General features: G+C 41.1%; 1 protein-coding gene across 1 annotated transcript in view; it reads right to left on the bottom strand.

The window, feature by feature from the left end:
* Positions 1-573: 573 nt before the first annotated feature.
* dip2a (disco-interacting protein 2 homolog A) overlaps positions 574-20,618 on the bottom strand; it is a 32,124-nt gene continuing 12,079 nt past the window's right edge. Inside the window, exons 11-36 of the mRNA XM_071525765.1 lie at positions 19,599-19,663; positions 18,911-19,004; positions 18,000-18,119; positions 17,684-17,798; positions 16,855-16,994; positions 15,792-15,928; positions 15,136-15,216; positions 14,583-14,710; positions 14,272-14,386; positions 13,465-13,666; positions 13,149-13,258; positions 12,632-12,712; positions 12,316-12,439; positions 11,491-11,612; positions 11,155-11,266; positions 10,898-11,007; positions 10,244-10,374; positions 9,272-9,440; positions 8,637-8,807; positions 7,677-7,706; positions 5,787-5,848; positions 5,350-5,407; positions 5,167-5,241; positions 4,475-4,649; positions 4,141-4,264; positions 574-3,870 (exon numbers count right to left, since the gene is read on the bottom strand). Coding sequence (XP_071381866.1) covers positions 3,618-3,870; positions 4,141-4,264; positions 4,475-4,649; positions 5,167-5,241; positions 5,350-5,407; positions 5,787-5,848; positions 7,677-7,706; positions 8,637-8,807; positions 9,272-9,440; positions 10,244-10,374; positions 10,898-11,007; positions 11,155-11,266; positions 11,491-11,612; positions 12,316-12,439; positions 12,632-12,712; positions 13,149-13,258; positions 13,465-13,666; positions 14,272-14,386; positions 14,583-14,710; positions 15,136-15,216; positions 15,792-15,928; positions 16,855-16,994; positions 17,684-17,798; positions 18,000-18,119; positions 18,911-19,004; positions 19,599-19,663 — 3,104 coding nt within the window. The 3' untranslated portion in view covers positions 574-3,617. The remainder of the gene's footprint in view (positions 3,871-4,140; positions 4,265-4,474; positions 4,650-5,166; positions 5,242-5,349; positions 5,408-5,786; positions 5,849-7,676; positions 7,707-8,636; positions 8,808-9,271; positions 9,441-10,243; positions 10,375-10,897; positions 11,008-11,154; positions 11,267-11,490; positions 11,613-12,315; positions 12,440-12,631; positions 12,713-13,148; positions 13,259-13,464; positions 13,667-14,271; positions 14,387-14,582; positions 14,711-15,135; positions 15,217-15,791; positions 15,929-16,854; positions 16,995-17,683; positions 17,799-17,999; positions 18,120-18,910; positions 19,005-19,598; positions 19,664-20,618) is intronic.

Raw genomic sequence — 20,618 nt, 5'->3', positions numbered from 1 at the left:
TTTATATTTTATTGGAATTTTCACCTTTTATTAGTTACATTTTATTGGAATATTCAGCTTTTTTATTTTTTTATGATTTACATTTTATTGGAATTTTCACTTTTTTATGATTAACATTTTATTGGAATTTTCACCTTTTTTATGGTTTATACTGTATTTTATTGGAATTTTCACCTTTTATTAGTTATATTTTTATTGGAATTTTCATCTTGTTATTAGTTATATTTTATTGAGATTTTCATCATTTATTTTTAAAATTGAGACTTATTTTGTTATTTGAGATGAAATTAAGGGAATTTAATAAAGAGAGGGGCTTAGAACCATATGTGCTTCTTATTTTCGCAACAGTGACATCAAAAGGACCAGCAGTCTATGACTTTGTTATGAAAATGCAAATGATATGAAAGAATTCCATGCAATTTACCCTCATTCATTTTATTTTTTTTATCATTTATATTTTATTGGAATTTTCACTTTATGATTTACATTTTATTGGAAATGTCACTATTGTATGATTTATATTTTATTGGAATTTTCACCTTTTATTAGTTACATTTTATTGGAATATTCAGCTTTTTTATTTTTTTATGATTTACATTTTATTGGAATTTTCACTTTTTTATGATTAACATTTTATTGGAATTTTCACCTTTTTTATGGTTTATACTGTATTTTATTGGAATTTTCATCTTGTTATTAGTTATATTTTATTGAGATTTTCATCATTTATTTTTAAAATTGAGACTTATTTTGTTATTTGAGATGAAATTAATGGAATTTAATAAAGGGAGGGGCTTAGAACCATATGTGCTTCTTATTTTCGCAACAGTGACATCAAGATAGGATTTTCTTTTTCCTGTTGTATAGTGATGCCATGGTAAGAGGTGAGGGTGGCCAGGGTCAAAAGAGGGATTACTACAAATAGTGAGCTTGCACCTTGGAAAATATGACTTTCTCTATCATTCTCCTGTTGTAGTAATGTAGAATATATTTTGAAGACTTAAGTATTTTAGTAATCTCTTAGCATGAATGCGGTAAAGAATACTGAGAATAATGAGTCCATAAGTAATGTTTGTGTATGATGCATTGCTCACTAATACTGTAATTGTACACTGATAATAATGTACAGTATCACCTGAGGTTGTAAGACAATACACTGAAACTCTGAAACTGTATTATTACTGCACAGTATGTTTTATTTTAATGAAAAAAGGTTCATCTTCAAAAGGTGATTCCACTTTTACCATGTGATATGATCATGTGCTGAACATTGAAATAAGTGATGTCTGCTGTAACTGTTTTTAAGATGCAAAACAAATGACCACATTAAAGTTTTCTCAACTAAGCTTATCTAATGTGATTCCGTGTTTGTTTTACCATTTGTAGACCTATGATAACATTATACAAACAGACTGATGTCATTATCATCTTGAGTGAACAACCTTAAGCTAAATTCTGTTATATTAAATGACTACAGAATGATTACTCAATGTATAAGCCTAACCTATGCCCTTCTTACTGCACAGGACACCTGATAGTTAAGAGTTGCCAGTGAAGACAAACATTTCAAGTTAAAAGCACTATTTTTTATTCATTAAGAAATCATGTTATGAAAATAATGACAACTAACCATATATCAGACAAATGTATCTTTCCATATGTTAACAACAAAAGTATGCTCTGTAGGATGTGACATCTCAACAGTCACCAGAACAGAACAGTCTTCTCCTTGTGTTGGAGTGTGCTTCGTCTCATCCTGGAAGTGGCCCGTTCCCAGTGTTTATACAATTAAAAAAAAATGTTTACAAGGCTTTTCATGTATCTCTCTTCCCATTGTCTCCTTACATGAGAAACCATTTCAAATTTTTGTTTGTGAGGGAGCGGTTCACATATTTAGATTCAGTCATGTTTGTTACACTTTCGCTGAACCAGCCACAAGTATCCTCCATCTATTAATAACTTACACAAAACCTGTACATACTTACAGCAGGCTTGCTGCCTGTTTACAAAGTGGTGCACATAGGAGGAAATAAAGCAATTTACTACAAGTGGAATTTTACATATTCAATGTGGTATGATGGGGTGTTAAGGTGTTACAAGCATATTAAATACTTGCCTCATACAGTACATGCAACTCGAGACATTTTCAAACACTCATTCAACCTTAATGGCACTCAAAACTAACTGACATTCTGCATCAAACCCATATCAGCTAATATTTCTTCCAGTCTGTTACTATAAAAGACATAACATTCTAGACAACAATTGGCCATAGGAACAAACATTATTTTAAAAAAATAATTATGGGATAGAAATGTGTGTTTGTAATGGTTGATGTTAAGATCAAGTATATTCATCTTAGCCAAAAAGACTTTGGGTGCAATCAGAGAGAAGGACTTATCATCCCAAACCTCCTTCTGCCTTTTGCCTGCCTATCCAACAGCTGATGAACTTAACAAAATTAAACAAGAGCTGGGATAGGAACAGGCATCTGTAAAACACTTAAGGCTTTATTCAAAACATTTGGCAAGTTGCTATTGATAAGCAACCATTATGTTTCTTGTCATCTCACGAGTTCGAATGATCAACACTTCATGTCTGCAGTCATTGAAAGCAACATGTTTCATATCGCTCATATTGCATTTTGTTCAGATGAAACATTGCATCTATATTACATATTCCATACTTAGAAAATAACAAGAAAGAGTGAAACTACAACAACGTTTAAAAGGTTTTTGTAACTGACACTAAAAAGTACTACTGCTGGATTGAGCTGCTGCAACAAATAACACCAACTGCCCCTCCCTCAACACTAATGCTGACACTGAACTAACAGAGCTTCCTGATTATATGAGAACATAGTCTGAACTGAGCTGGAACACTCAGGGTCCAATTTAGGGTGCAGCCTTATACTGTAGAGCTGTTACCATAGATCTAATGAAACTACTTGTGCAAAAGACATGTTCCTCTCTCACGCAGATTAAGATACCATGTTAGCTCCATTTGCAACATTAAGAACAGCGTACTCCCTTTAACACAGCACAGAGGGCTATGCGAACACGGAACATGTTATGAGGCTGTCTGAGCCAGGGTTTGGGTACTGGCCTCACTGGTGTTCTATGGCACGAGTGTATGGCAAACACAAATGACATTCATAATTTCAGCGGTTTACAAAAGGAAATAATGTATTTAATGGCACAGTGTAGTATCGTACTACAACCATCTGCTTGAGGCTATCAGGCATCCCGGGTTCAAAGAGTCATAGAATCTGCCATACATACAAAACCGACTTCAGTGAAAGCATATCCCATTTTGGGACTGTTGATATTTGCTGAGGCAAGAAATCATGGGGAGAAAGAGACGTGAGTTGACGCTCTGTGACAGTTTTTTTTTTCCTCTTGCAATATCTCTCCATTTCGCTGTTAAGTCCAGCACCCATTTTTAGTTCACCTCAGTGGCCCCAAAGATGAGACCAGCCCACTTTCATTCAACACAAGCCATACCGACACCGGGCCCTCGACTCATCGGTTCACACATTACAAGCCCGATAGTTTGTGTCCTATTGTCTGCTGTCGTACGATAAGCCACACGGACGGGTCGCCCCTGCAGCAGAGCCCTCACATGTTGTACGCCACATAGATGGGGTCCAGCTGGTCAGCCAGGAATCCATCTCTCAGGTGCATGCGCTGTTTCTCGCCCCGGGAGTTGATGGGGATGACGCCGGGGTCGACCACCACCACCACGCCTACGATGAGGTAGTGCTCCTCCAGGACCACATTGGTGACCAGGGCCACCAGATCCAGGGCCTCCTGCTCAGAGCCCTCCAGCTCCACCACCACCACCAGCAGGTTGGTCCAGGTGAACACCGCACTGGAGGGAGGGAAGAAGGGAAGGGAAGGGATGGGGTTGGATGTAGGAAGGGAGGGAAAACAGCAAGGCGAGGAAGGAAGAGCGGTGGAAAGAAAAGGTGGCAGGAAAAGAAGGGGGGTTGAAAGGAGAGGAGAGCAAGGAGGGTGGGATACATAGGAGAAGAAAGAATAAGTAGAAAGAAACTATATGTAGGATTTACGAGTTCTGACTGCATTAAGTTTTATTCAAACTGAGTGAGCAGTAAACTGACTTTGGAGGCAGATTTCTTACCATTCAGCTATGCTCTTGTGAGAACGGATGACAGAGGTCTCAATGTCGATGGGGTGATACCTCATTCCCCTCAGCTCCAGAGTCTCATCGAGAGAGCCCACCACATAGAGGGCGTCATGGCGCTCTGCAACACACACACACGCGCGCATTTGTCAAGTCTGACGAGGCTTATATGAGGTGTTGTGAGAGAGGAAAGAGGGATGTAGATTTATTCAGTTTTCTGGTGGAAAATGCAAAGTTATGACTCCATTAAAGACCAACAGCAATGCAGTTACTGTAGGTTAGTGGCCAATATTGATAGAGTTTGTGTAACAGCATTACTGATGCTCCTCACCTCCACTGGCATCAGTCAGCTCGGTGCGCCGCAGGAAGCCCAGGTACCCCGTCCTGGCCCAGACAGTCTGGGTGTCGCCGAAGCTGAGCTTGGTGTTGAAGTGGTCAGCATGCAGCGCCTCCTCCCCATAAACAGTGTAGTAGCCTGTGGCATTGTGAGGACTGCTCACCCAGACCTGTTACACAGAGAATACACACAAAGGGCAGAGGATCTTACAGTAGGCCGGTGCTTTTCATTTTTTGCAGTGGTGGTGTTGTGGGTAATTTTGATTTTGGTTCCATATCCGTCTGTCTTTTGTTCACAGTTTTGGTTCAAAGTAATAAGATGGAAGTAGATAATAATAATAAAATAATGATAATAAAAATGATAGATGGCAGTGCTTCTCATCCAAGAAAAAAAAAGATGATAAGAATGAATGTATGGACTTTGGTTTGTTGAATGGAAATAAAAATGTAAACAAAAAAGTTCTTATCCCTGTTCTTATGTGGACACATGATTATTGATAAAATCACAACATGCCTGTTTGTGGGTCACTGCAGTGAGCTTTTTGAGATATGAGCTGTGGTATACTTGCATTTCATTCTAACCCACTAGACTTTCAAGCAATGTTGTTTCCGAGAAATAATAAATCCTCAATGTGGGCCACAGCCAGCTAAAACAGGCTCCTCTCCCCAGATGGCCTGCTGACTCACCTCTCCTAGATGGGAGTCTCCCAAGGGACCTTTAGTCTCTGTGTTGGCAATGATCACTTTCACTCCTGGAAGGATCTAGAAGGGCAGGGAGTCATATCTCAAATTACCACAACCATTTGAAAAAGGTGCACATAGTCACAATAATAATAAAGGTGAATGGTGTGTGTTTGCATGGCATCGTACCTTCCCAGACTCCATCAGGGGCAAGCTGTGTGGTGAACCTCTCTCTACTAGACGAACCCTGCAGAAGACACACACACACACGTCATATATAAAAAAAAAAAAAAAAAATGGCAAATCACAATCACTGGAAAAATAAAGCTCAAGATTTGAAAAATAATATAAGCAAACAAGCCAGGTTTATAAGGAAATGTGAGGGGGAAAAAATGAACAAAATGATAATAACAGCAACAATAATTTTATATATTAGTTAATTATGTACTATGTACTATTATAATCATATAATGCAATAGCATGCCTGAATTTTTCCAGCTTCACCTCAACATCCATAGACCAAAATTAAACATGATGAAGCATGATGTGCATCTATAAGCGTCTATTAGCTTGTGTCAAAGACAACTGTTGTGGTCACAGTGAGATGCTGGAGTGGCGCCCCCTACCTGTCATGCCGTAGCGCTCTCATGTCCACGTAGACGGTCGTAGGGTCCGGTCCTGCTGTGCCCTGGGGGAAGACAGGCAGAATGGGACACGTGTCTATAAAGTCTTACACCCCTAATGACACTAAATACTGTATCTTGCCTGGGTGGAGGGGAGGTGGAAGCTGCTTAACACGCTGCTTATGGTAGAACTGTTGACAAAGCAGGGGGCAGCCAGAAGCCAACCAGCCAGGCTATGATGGTCAGGGATTGGGCAAGACTCAACCACGTCACCACAGAAACTACCACTAACTGTAGCTCTGTTTATTTCATTTTGCCTGATATCTCCAGCCTGTGCGTTTTCAGAGCCAGTTACAACTGTAATAGAGGCCTAGAAGAAATTATAAATTAATACTTGTTTAAAAATGTTTATCTTCTGCAACAAAAGGGCACACAAATGTCAGAACTAATTCTAACTGCATAATTTTTTATCTATGGTTTAATGGCTATAACTCTGCCATGCAGTTTAACTCTAATTGTACCATTTCTCAAGCATTGATTCTGGTTGTCAGGTACGAAACACTGATTATTCTATTGATTTCTGCTACTTTGTGATTCATCATATTTCTGCTACAACACTAATCACAACAGATTATGTTTGCCATCTTTCCACTGCCAGTGTAAAGCCACAGCACAAGCTAGCAATGTTGTTCCTGTATGGTTTTCTGACAGGTCACAGGCAAACACAGACGGGTTAATTGAGTTTAATGAGCCAGGGAACATGAGCGCGTCTAGCCAAGCAGAGCTTTCAGCATCAAAGCGTTTTTTGGAAAGCATCAACAAGATTCAATCCAGAGATTGAGTCTTTGCCATCAAACCAAAGTCGTCAATCTGATCAGCTTGATTAAGAGTAAAATCATTCACTATTGTTACACACTGCCTTGCATAAACCTGACTAACATGTTGGCTCATCCAATAGAATGGACAAAATGAATGCTGGTGTGAAATAAAAGAGCATCATGGGTTCCTGTCAAGGTTATTATGGTAAACTAAAACTAAAACTAAGATGAAAACTAGGTGTTAAAAATCACTGTCGTAACTGGAAAAAACTGAACTATAACTATCTTGTCACTTGAAATGAAATTAAAATGTGTGTGAAATGTTTTTAGTTTTCATTAATGTGCAGGTTTTTTATGTGTAGGCTTTTTGGTAGGCTGAAACTAAATTATAACTCACTAAAACTAAACATTAGTGAAGAAAAAAAACAGAAATGAAAACAGAACATTAAAAACTATATACAAATAAATATTAATGAAAAATCCAGAATGCTAATAACACTTGTTCCTGTTTAAGTCATGTCATGATTTTAAAATACTTTTACTTTTAATACTTTAGGTAACATTCTGTGTGTGTGTGTGTGTGTGTGTGTGTGTGTGTGTGTGTGTGTGAGATTGACAAATACATTTCAGATGGCAATACATTTCCAATATATATCACGTTTTGGAGTGAATCCCTTCCCTTGCCTAATCATCAACAGATCGTAAGGTTTGAGATGGCACAAAGACACTGTGAATTAGAACTGTTCACAAAACGACTTCATCAAGGCACAACCCATGCTGCCAGCTAATGATGTAATGTTCTGCATCACATACAACCTCATCAGAAAGCAACATGGTCCTGGACCAGGCTGCACAGATTAGGTTCAACTAAAATGGACAGAGGCTAGGTGGAGCTGGAGCTTGTCAGAGAAAAAGGGAAAGCGAGAGAAACCTGGGTAGTTCAAGGTTAAACATCTTTGGACATCATGCAGGGGAAAAAACCAACACACACACACACACACACTCACACACACACACACACACACGAACCCAGCGGCAGCCCAGTGATGAAGCAGCCACTCTTATCTCACAGTACCTGCTCAGCCAGTTTCCCTAGCCTGTTGGGCTGACGGGAGGGGACAGGGCAGGGGCAGAAAGATAAAGATATATACAAGGACACACATGCACACACATGGCCACAGACAGACAGACAGACACACACACACACACACACACACGCACAAAATCACCAAAGACCCGGACAAACAAAGAATAAAATAAAACATAGAAGGGAGACAGGAATCACAGAAAAGAGAAATGATAAACAGTCAGACCGAGAAACTGTGAGACTAAAAGGAAACCACAGATAAAAAAACATGAAGGATGAAACAATCATGAAGGGTGTACTTCTGTTCCAAACACAGCAACTCAGTACATGGTATTTTTTGTAGTAGTTCAAAAACATCTCATCATCCATTCTGCCTGATTCTTCTTTCCCTTTCCTATCCCATCATTCCCATTCTTTCCTTCGTCTCCCTTCTCTGGCACAATTTATTTTCTCTGCACTCAGCACTAGCTAGTCTGGCACCTGCATAACCCCTTTACCCTCACCATGGTTCACCTCACTTCTTGGAGAGGACAAATCCTAGCATATATACCAATTCATCTGAAAAAGAACAACATAGGGCAGGTGTGTCTGTTTGTACAACCTTCTGGCTGGTTGCCTGCTGAGAATAAAAAAAAAAAAAAAAAACAACCTCTCAAAACGCCATGAAAAACATGGGAATGGCGGCGCTCCAAAATATGTTTTAAAAGGCAAGATCCAGTTAAACCACGTTTTTATTGATGGTCACATCAAGCCACGAGGTTTGATCTTGCTTTAGTCCTTTGGAGTGCTGCCAATCCCATGTTTTTCATGGATTTCTTGGAAGTGAACCTGACATATTGCATGGAGTCACAGCCAGGTTTGGTCTTCACAGCATGCGCAGACACAATAACCATCTTGGACCCTTGACCTCTTTAACCCTCCTCCCCTCCTCCCCCTCCTCTCGCCTACCTGCAGACAGACCGCCACGTTGACCCTGCAGCCGAAGGTGGTGCTGACGGCGCGCGGCGAAAGCCCCAAGTCCTTGAAGATCTTCGAGAAGGACTGGGTGAGTGCGATGCGCGGCCGCTCCTCCGCCACCACCATGCACGTCCGCACGCACGACAGGTTCACATTCCGCAACTATAGGTTGGAGAAAAAAGGATGAGATTAGCAACAAGAGTAATTAAAGAACAATGAGCACAAATTCTGTTCAGTCCCAATGATGTACAGTTCTTTATTAATATGCAAAGAAGATTGTGGGAATTGTGTGAAAAGATGACATGTTTCAAAGTTACATTTTTGCAATAACAGCACTTTTACTCCCTTTTATTAAATAGATACTGCTCACTGAGCAACATGATTTGTAGAAAATCATTTCCTCAAGTGCTGCACACTGTAATGAAGCACACAGACACAGAGGAGTGAAGTGTTTCACCCCTGACTGCTCTGAATTTGCCTCTTGATACTCACAGCGCCGCAGCGGCAGTGCCGTGGGAAAAATAGTTATTAAAGGAGAGCCATTAAATTTTGTAGGAGCAAACGGTGCAATGGCTTGATTCCCCTTTGGAAACCATTTGACATTTGAAGAGACGTACAGTACTGACCCGCAGTGCTTCTGTCTGTGAACCCAGGCCCTTGGTGCACATCTCCATGACAGAATAAGAGCAGAAAGTGACGCGCACTTTGTACTGGCTGACTGCTGCCAGCCACAGAGACGCATTGGTCTCCAGCTCCAGAGGAGGCACCAGGATGGACTGGTGGCCCGAGTACACACTGGAACCAGAGACATGCACAAACACACACACACACACACACACACACACACACACAGGCACACACACAGGCACGCCGACAAACACACATACATTCAGATAAAAATGATTAGTAATAATTGATTACATTTATATAGCGCTTTTCTAGGTACTCAAAGCGCTTCACATATCGGTGGGGGGGGGGGGGGGGGGGGAACTCAACTCATCGTAGTAGTATAGGGATGGGACAATATACTTCTGATGCGATTCAATAAAACCACTATATGATGATACGATGTAATAAATATAAGTTCAATGACAATAAAGTATGACTGTGCAGATGTTAATTAACATGTTAATTTCTGAGCCAAAAATGTTTCTAGCAATGACACTGCCTTGCTAGAATGTAAACAACAATTTAAAAATGTCATTACAAAGTGCAAATAATATAATTTCCATGGAAATATTTGTGATTACTACAGCAGAATAAAATGTAGCTAATATTGCGGTTAATTTTTCTGCACCACGATACATACTGTCACATTTTTGTACTGCAATATATTGAATTTCGATATATTGTGCCATCCATAAAGTAGCAGTGAAGAAATACTTATATTTTTTTAATAGGAAGAGTGGGCAGTTGGAAGGCTGAGAGGGGAGACACAGGAGGAAGGTCTCTAGCAGCACTTGGCCCGATGCTAGCTCCAGTAGATGGGGCTCAAAACCACAATACCACCTCTGGGCCTCTGTGACACTGTTGACTGGATTTATGATTTTGATTTTTCATTCCCTTTGGTTTGCATACTGTCAGAGTTGCTGTTTTACCTGCACAGGCACCAGAGAGCGAAGCCCAGGCCGCAGTAGGGGTCCAGACAGATGGCGATCTGCCGGGAAGGGTAGAGCTCACACTGCAGCTTGATGGAGCGACACAAGGCACTGGTGGCAGCGTGGGACATCTAGAAGAGGCGACAGGGAGGTCAGAGGTCAGGCTCAGCTGCAGAACAGCACGTCTTCAGCTGGTAGGGATTCAGTGTCTTGCTCAAGGACGCTTCAGCAAGGAGGGCTTGAACCCAAAGACTTTTACTACAGTCCCCTACTCAATATGCCATACTGTTACCTGGCAGACTAACCACCACTTTGGTAACCACCAATTGGAGACTGTAGACTAAATGTTGAGGTTTATCATTTGGGATGCAGTAAGAAGAGAGGAGAAGAGAGTTTCTCTCTCACTGTAGGTGAATCTCAACATCTGTTTTGTATTTTGTTATGCCTGTCATGATGGTAGCCATGTCAATGTTTTACACATTGGTCTCTATCTGCTGTCAACATACTGTGAAATAGTAAGATTTATAAATGTTCTAATGCTATCAGGCATAAAGAGAGACTGGTAGCATCCCTAGCATGTTAGCTGCACCCTGCACATACCCAGGTGGCCCCAAGTGTATCTACACAACGTCCCTGTCAACATCGCTCCAGTACCTTGACCCCTGCTAGGATTCCTGTTGTGGACACGCTGAAGTCCAGGTAGGCCAACATCTCTGGGGTGGGAGGCTTGTAGATCTGTGGGCTCTTCTTCCTGGGGAGATCATCTGGAAGGCAAACAGAGGGAGAGGAGGAGTATAATTTACTAATGCTGTACTCAGAAACCTACACTACAGCTGCAACTCTGGACAAGAGAATGCAATCTAAAGACATATGTGTGTGAAAGTATGTGTGTGTGTGTTTGCATAACTCACCTGTGTCCAGCACCATGGGCCAGCTTTTGACGTCCACAGCGGCAGCAGCCTCTTTGGATTTCAGCAGCTTCATTATTGCTTGGGTGGTCAGGATACACACCGACTTACTGACCTTTAACACACAGATACTATATTCATACTACATCGATTACATGACTAATCTTTCACACAATTCAACTAAGAGAACAGCTGTCAGGATAAGCATCCTTCTGTTATTTTCTATAAATATGAATTCATATTTTTTAACCCTAAGATTGTCAGGTATAATAATTGGAATAATTGTACTGAGCTGGATTTAGCATGAATTTTGGTGCAGGTCAACAGAGTCTGTGTTACCTCGACAATCATCTTGACGGTGGGCAGGGTGGTGGCCAGGTTCTGCGGGTGAGGCGGTCTGACGGTGACTGGCACACAGCCAGCGTACAGGCAGCCATAGAAGGTGGCAATCAGGTCGATACCTGGGCACAAAGGATTTTTAACATTTGACATTTTAGACAATTATCTGACAGTCATATCCACAATGAGTACAGTAGAATAAGCTTAGATTTCTAGATCACAAGTAAGGAGAGGAAGGGTCATTGTAATATTCCAGTGACCACATCAAGACCGTATAAGTGGAAAGTTAAGGAAAATTAGAAAAGGTATTTTTTTTGTTGGGCAAACATAAGCAAAATAAGGCAAAAGAGACCATTTAGGTTTTATTCCAAAATGAGCTGGCCACCATTTGAAAAAAACATGACATCTGCTTGTACAAAATAATTACTAGCAATTATGTAAAGCACATTATGAGTTACTATTCAAGTACTTGAGAGTCATTTTAAAACCTTTGCATTCAAAATCCAATTATGTTTTTGATGATAGAACTTGTGTTTTTTGAAATAGTGACTGATGCATTTCAAGCATTGAATTTTTTAAGCTTTTTCTTTTTTTTAAATGAAGCCATTAATTTACTATGCTAGTGGTGAGACTGGAGCATGACTGTGAAAATATATTTTTTTAGCATCTCCATTAATTTCTTTTTTCCACTGCTGTATTCAAAACTCTCTTGAAAAAGACCCTCGTGTCTCGACTGGTGTAGCAGTATATATAATAGATAGAAGATTTCTGAGACAGTCTCCTAAAGGAGAGAAGTGAAAGGAGAGGTAACCCTAACCCTCTTACCTGGTGGGTAGACTAATGCTACATGGTCCCCAGTGTTGAGGCGTCCCTTCTCCATCAGCGCCACAGCAACCCGCTCTGCCCGCTTGTGCAGCTGCAGACAGGAAGCTGTACTAGCCACCGTGCCCTGAAGAATAAAGACAACAACATGTGTTACACTCATGTACATTCATCCTACAACTGTTTCTCTAAACATAATTACAGATATAACAATTATAACTTCAAGGATAATAATTGCCTTTCATCCCTAATATAATAACCATCATATATCTGATTCATCCAGATCATGGAAAGTAGATAGGAAACAGAAAGGCAGTACCTTAGCATTAAGTACAAGGAAGAGTGGGTGGTCTGGAGTGGCCTGAGCTCTCCACTGTAGCACATCCTGCATGTATAGGAACTATAGAGGAAAGACAGAAACACAAGATTAAGTCAGACAGCAACTACAGAGGAATGATGGTAATACACAGCAAAGTCAGACATATACTGAGGCAATAATGGTGAATTCACTGAGCATGGGGGCATGAAGTGGGTTTTTATAAATGAATGAAGGACATTATGAGGTACATGGGAAGCTGATGAGAGTAATGGATGGTGGAAGCAGTATGAAGTGAATCTGGGTCAAAACTGTACCAAACACCTGTCAATTCAGCTAGCTTTGCCACAGCAGGACAGAGTGAATCGCTCCAAAAGTGAAAACTATGCCCTCGTATTATTGTGTTAAGCACACTAAATCAGCAATAGGTATTTCAGATCCCACTCAGACTCAGGTATTGTTCCTTACCTGTGTGTGTGCATAGAGGAGATGAGAGGGTGAAATGAGGATGGTTATCTACCTTACGTGCCTGGTCATTGTCCTCTAGTTGGGCCACGTCTCTCCCGCAGGCTTGGGCTATCCTCTTCCCTGCCACCAGGTTGCCCACTATCATAGAAGCAGGACCAACCTCTGTGCGACACAACCAAATCCATCAGCATCATCAGAATTGTCAGTAACATTAGCATCAATGATTTTTGAAAGAAAAAAAGGACGAAAGAAAAAAACAACACAAAGAAATGGAATAGAGGAAGCTGACAAGGTGCATTTTGTTTCTTATTTTCTACAATATGAATGGTGCTTGTGAATGATGCTTGTTTGCACATGCCGTGGCCTACCTGGCTGTTTTTGTCGTGGTTTGGGCAGGTTGGTGACACAGGTGTGGGGGCACATGAGGACATTGCAGGGGTGCAGGGCGCCCTCCAGGAAGCGCTGTTTGGTCTCAGAGATGTGGATGCCACCCAGGGGGGCCTTGGGCAGCGTGTTGGCGGGCACCAGAGCCAGGCAGTACACCCCCACCTGGTGGATACTGTCTATGGCCTGGATACAGACAGGAAATGCATACACAAAAGGGAAGGGTAGAGCCAGAGGATGAGTAAAGCTGTCAAATAAAACAGGGGAATTTGTTTTAATTTCATGCTATCATCAGGAGTTTTGTGGTCTTTTAGGTTTCATTATCGAATTAAGCTGAGTTCTTAATTTGTTATGGAGATAAGATACTTTAATAAGCCCCTTGGGTTGTTTTTTCATCTGTAATTATTTTCTCTTTGTGTTTTATCATTTTATCATTTTGTACACTACCACTCAAAAGTATGGACACACATTTTTCTTTATTTTTACTATTTTTCACATTTTAGAATAATAGTAAAAACATCAAAACTCTGAAAAAACACAAATGGACTAACAAATCAAAACTATCTTATATTTTAGATTCTTTAAAGTTGCCACCTTTTGCCTTGATGGAAAGGCAAAGGCTTTGGAAAGAAATTCATACAGGCATCAACTTCACTATTTATACAGTATATTTCTCTAAAAAAATAATTTCAAAACACTACACTAAAACAACTACAAAAACATTTTGGATTGGACTAAATTAGATATAATTGAGTGACAGTATGCGTCTGTATGTGAGGACAGTGCAGCACCTGAAGGACTCGGCTCATCCACTGGAAGCTGTCCTCCTCAGAGGCGTCTGGCCGCTGCTCTGCCACGACAACGATCCTCTCGTCATGTAGCACTGACACAGAAAACACCGCTATCCTGCAACATGCAACATAAAACAACACTGTTACAACTACAGTGTACTCATACAATTACACAGGTCTGTCTAATGTCGCTGTCGTATACACTCTAAGGGACAAAAACAGTTTGAGAAGATACAAAGTGTCAATTGCAGATATAACAGACTGTAGAGTTTTAAAATTTGGAATCATTTTTACGCTCCCTGCTCCTTTACCTCCCCCTGTAAACAAACTTCATGGGCTCCACTGCCAGTGCCGTGGCAACCACGTCATCAGCGTTGTGTCTCCGCCCAGTGACCACCATCAGCCCATCCATCTTCCCCACCACAAACACCAGGTTGTCCTGTTGGGAGACACAAAGTAGATATGGTTTAGATGTGGACATGTACCCCAAGGTTCAGTTCAGAACATACAGTAAATGTAGACAAAAATGTAGACATTGAATGTTACTGGATCTGAGGAGATTTTACTAAAAGACTACATGTTATAGAATGGCACTCTCAGCTCCAGAAAGAGAGCGGGTGCAAACTGGGTGGACATGCGTAAGAATAACAAACAATTACCAGCATTTCTGACTGCTGCTGTGTTAAAAAATACTGAAACATTTGAGTCATCTATCTTTACATCATCTATACAAAATGTGAAGGCGATAGCCACCATAGCTTGGTAAGAGATCACATTTAATGCATCCTAAATCATGACAGTTTTCCTTAGACAGTAACATAAGGGTGGTAAAAAAAACCGTTAGGATAATGAGGCTGAACTTACTGGTCCCACAAAGCCCAGGAGTGAGGTCCTGGTGAAGGGTCTGTCACTGATTGGAACTCCAGACGATGTTACTGGGATGGTCTGCAAAAAGAAACAATGCTATTAAATACACATGAGCATGAGTGCATATGTACACGCACAACACAAGAAGAAGAATTTACCGTTAGCCTTACCTAGAATAACGGTACATAATGAGGTAAATATATGCCTTTTGGACTCAAGCTGCATTCGTCTGGCTACAAAACACTTGGATTATGCTGCATGAACTGTTTAAAGGATATGATAGTTACTTTATGCCCTTTTTGGAACTCTAAACCACCAGAGACCAATCACTTTAACTGTTTGGGAGAACGCTGAGATGGTACTGCTCTAACTGGGTTAATTCCACGTATTTGGTGGTCCTACGAACTTTAAATCGGAGTTTCAACTGACATGATGACTGCAGAACTTAAATTTTGCGGTGAGCTATTACTCGCTATCCTTTAAAAAGCTATCAATTGTTTTGAATTGCAATCAATCACTCCCACCCTTCACATACACAACACAGGGCTATAGAAGATCCACAAAATCTACATTTATTACATATTTAGTGATATTTAGACCAATAAACAACAAAAGCCGTGACACTAGCACTCTTCCAGCAGGTAAGTACTCACCTCAAAGATGTTCTTGGTCATGCCAGGGAGGCCGTAGTAGGCGATGCCGGTGCTACCCGAGCTCACACAGATCTCTCCAACCTCGTCTGTCTGACAGAGATAGGGAGTCCCCTCCACCCGCACCACACAGACCAGCGCTGGGGACGCACAATGTTGACATCATCATTTAGGATGGGAGATTAGAAACAATGAATTATCATTTAAAGCAGACGTATAAATTTGTTTCCCAATTTTATTCTTGTTGGATTTGCTTGTTTTATTCTTTGTTAATCCTGTTTTCAATTCATGACTGGCATTGTTTATCTATTTGGCTTTTGTTAATCATTGTTGTCCTCAAAGCACTTTGTACTTCTGTTTTTAAACATTCTATACAAATTAAGTTATATTACAAACAAAAGGCACTTGAGCTGTCTAATATCCAGCCATAATCACCATGATATATTAAAAATCAGTTATACTAATTAGGCCATTCATTAAGCCAATTAATGCACTAACTTGGAAATATTTCAAGGTCAACATACTTATCTTCACATAACACATGGGTGGTATTAATATCAACTCCCTATATTGATGCATTAAGAATGGATTAATGAAGGAAGGTTTTTCTTCATTAATATTAAAATATTTGCAGCAAGGTGCTCCAAAATCTAATCAGATCATCTACTCTATAGAGAGAAGTTTGGTGCAAGTATGAAGTTTCTATCATGTGTTGTTCCTGAGTTATTGTGCTCACAAGAATCTGTCTACAGTCAGTCAGTCAGACAGACAGACAGACAGACAGACAGACAGACAGACAGAATGTCCTGCATATCATGTACCATGGTGACGGGACATAAAGGAAATTCTAGACAGCAGAAATTATTCTTGCTAGGGTGCAAAGTTTTCCCAGACCAAATAAAGTGATCATAAAAAGTCCCCATGCATTTGATGATATTCACTCTCATAACTGGCAAATATAAATGCAGCACCACCCAGAGCCAAAGATACCATCCAGTCAGTGAAGTTAGTCTCGGCAGCGTACTCATCAACCTCAGCAAAATGTTACCTGTCTGCCGCAGCGTACCTCCAGGCATGACCTGTCCCACATCCTGCACAGTGAGGACAGAGAGCTTCTCCTCTGTGTCCACACGGATCACACTGTGGCTCAGCCCGCCCATCGACAGCACCGCCTTCCCTGGAGGAGGAACACCCATTTCTGGAGGTCTGCAGGACACAGACATGAATATGATTACACTCATTACTGCTGCAACACAATGAAACACATGCACCACCTTGAGAAATGTAAACAAATATTAGAAAGGCTCATTGCTGCTGAAGACATCCAGGATGTCCTACAACCAACTTTCTAACTATCATTTGTTGAAAAATGAGCAGTTTGCGCTAATCACAACAGCAGAAACTATGTTCCTCCTTTTCCCCTGCCTTTCACCAACTAGGAAACATGGGAATGTGCCTCCCTCAGTTTGTATGGGTATGATGCTAGAGCTATCCAAGGTCATAACATGAATTATTCATTTTCTTTAAAAGGAGAGTGGGCCGTTCACTCCCTTAGTACATTTTCCTTTATTAAGGCAGTAATGAAGGATCCTAGGTCTGTGGGGGATACATGTTCCTCCACTACCATTTCTGGACACACATAATTCTCAAAACAAATGGCATTCCATGTTTTAAACAGCATCATAATCCTCCTGCATAATTAAGCCCCATGATCAGCAGAAAGTTGTAAAAGTCCTTGTGTTGAAGAAGCATGGACAAGCAAACTGCTCGGCACCAACCTCCCTCTCCCTTAAAGATTCAGCTGATGTTGCAAACGCAGTGTGATATAACAGCACAGTAACGGAGAGCGGTGGCAGGTTGCTTTGTTCTAATGCGGTGCAGTAACGGCAGCCTACCTGCGGATGGCGACAGTCATGGCTTCTGAGGAGCTGGCACATGGACAGATCACCTCAGGTCGCAGCCCACGTGCCTGGAACACGTTGAGGAAGGCATCGCAGGAGGATATCGACCCTGTGGTCACACACACACACACACACACACACACACACATATATATATATATATATAGAGGCAGTCAAACAGGTACACAAGCAGACAACAAACCCACCCACAGACAAAGCAAATCAATAAGAATATTCTGTGGCTGTAGGGTTTTTTAATAAGGTTGGAGTTATGAGATTTGGTTAACTGAGCATCTGGTAGTAGACTCACATGGGTTGGCTCCGTCGGCTACGATCAGCATGCGTAGTGAGCTCAGGCTGATGTCTCTCTGGTCTCTCTGGGCCAGCAGAGACCAGTGCATGTCCCTCGACTTCACCACTGCTACCCGCGCTATGCCGGGAACACACACACACACACACACACACACACACACACACACACACACACACACAGACACAGACAAGCAGTACACACAGACAGAGAGACAGGGTCACAGTAGAATCAGCCAATCAATACCGCTATCAAAAAAGCCAGACAGCCAATCACAAATCACAAAGCCTGCGAGCGAATAGGAGCGCGGTCTGACTCAGTTGCCAACAGGTGACTCAGCAGTGGAGCTCAGTCCAGACCGGAGCTGAGTTTCATTCAAGACATCAGGCCTCCTCTCCTCGGCCCTCGCTGATCTAATATGATGGTACTATAAATCAATGACGCAAACAAACTATTGCTTTAATCCTTCCACCCCTGTCAGATCTGTGAGGAGAATCAAATAACGTTATGAGAAGAAACATCTCTCTGGATGTAGCCCCAGTCTCATAGATTCAACCTCACAGACACTGATGAAGCGATAACAAAAAGGTGGGTAAACTACCACCTACTGTATATAAAACATAAAATCTATCTTTTCAGAATACTTTCTTGTGAAGACACTATTTTTGCACAACATAAGTGGGGTATGATACAATTCACTATAATGAAAGCTATGAATTTATATCGTAAAAGATCAGAATATCAGTTTAAAAATGTGGGTAAGCTGTTTTACAGCTAACAGCGTGTGTTCACCGTCCAATTTAGGTGAGATCAGGTGGTTTTTCCCTCCGCTACATCCCTCCTCCTAGGGAAAGGCTCTGACGCAATGGGCAGAGAGGGGTGCTACTGTATATAAGACAACTGGCCCTCACCTTTGTATGTGTGCACCTTCTGTATCCAGGAGAGAGGGTTGACTTTCATCAGGGAGTAAGGAATGCTGATCACGTGCATCCGGTTCATGACACTCTGCAGCGAAAACAGAGAGACAAACATCAAAATACTGTATGTCATCAGTGCATCATAAGTAAGTACATGATGTCTTGGTAAACATGCTGCATGCATTAAGTGCAAGTCATGACAATATTTCATCACTACCTGCTAGTGTATTGAATAAATGTGTCAGTGTTTGATGCGATGTTGCTACTGCTGTGTCCGTTTTGGCATTCAAACATGCGATAGCAGGTCAGACACTATGGGCTGTATTAAGATTCTACAGCGCATCTACAACCAGTTAATCAAAGCTTGGTGAACCTTACTCCCTTGTGTTTCTTAGTCGTTTCTGGTTGTGTGTTGATCCAGTGAAGTCAAGTAATCAGAGAAAGAAGACGTCCGCATTTCTCTTACAGATTAAAAGGTCTTGATTTATTAGACAAGATGTGTTCGCCCATCGGGACTTCATTAGTGTGAATGCGTTCACATACTGATAAAGCCCTGATGGGCAAAACGTCAGTCCAAATAAATCAGACTTTTTTTTTTATCTGCAAATTGAGCGCAGATCTCTTCTATTTCTAATTACATAACCAGCCTATCAGCTTTACCAGAGGACTTAAGGCCACTCACAGTGAGAACACCATGCCATAATCCTGCGTCTCTCTTGAAGTCCAGGACGTTGGTTATGGTCTCAGCTGCAAGTCAGAGAGACACATGTTGTCAAGGTCAGAGGGGCAAAAAGGGGTTGAGACATCAAAACAATATCCAGTTACAATATAATTAACTCCTACGTTGCGATTCTTCACTAGCACAATCTCATTATGATACTCTTATTACCTTTTACAAAATGCAATTTCCTTAATGAAGAGTAAAGCCTGACCTTGATAGTAGTGTGCATGAGTGAAGCACCAAGCTCAGAAACAGGCCTGCAGGCTCTCTAGGGGCTGCTGGTGCAGTTAGGAGTTATTTAGGGTGAAACTGGGACACTGGTGGAGAGGATGTATCTTTCATTCTCCCTCTCCCTCTCCCTCTCCCCTCCCTCTCTCTCTCTCTCTCTCTCTCTCTCTCTCTCTCTCCCTCTCTCTCTCTCTCTCTCTCTCTCTCTCCCTCTAAGTAGACTTGATGCAGCTCTGACTCTTAACAGACAAAACCAGCTGCACAGTTACACTTATCAAACTAGACCTTAATTCCACTCTGATGGGATGAGCAATATGATACGGAAATTATATACTATCCTACACTATTCTCCAAACAAAAGTTTATTCAAAATGCCAGGGATGCATGAAAATACATTTTGGAATGCTGTGTATAATGTAATTTGAAGTTTAAAGGAAAACCTAACAAGGGAATTCCAACAATCAAGCCTAATCCATACAATTTATTTTCCCATTTTGCTACATTTTCATTCATAATCAAAATTCAGAAGGTTTGAAAGTGTATTTGGTTAAATGTATCTATGATTAGTTAACATATGACACCCATACAGCTATATAATATATATAATGCATCAGCGGAGAGGCTGAGTCCTCTCTCTCTCTCTTACTGGAACTGACCCAGGCCAGCCTCAGTGAAATTACCCTCATTACACCCTCTAACAGGTCAGAAGAGGGGTCTCCCTGTCCCGTATCAGATCAATACTACATAAAAAAT

This window comes from Centroberyx affinis, unplaced genomic scaffold, assembly GCF_046629955.1.
Source record: "Centroberyx affinis isolate AG114_WGS23_722 - 3 ecotype Tasmania unplaced genomic scaffold, CSIRO-AGI_Caff_v1 ptg001337l_1, whole genome shotgun sequence".
Taxonomy (NCBI): Eukaryota; Metazoa; Chordata; class Actinopteri; order Beryciformes; family Berycidae; genus Centroberyx; species Centroberyx affinis.
This window is presented reverse-complemented; position numbering and strand designations above follow the sequence as displayed.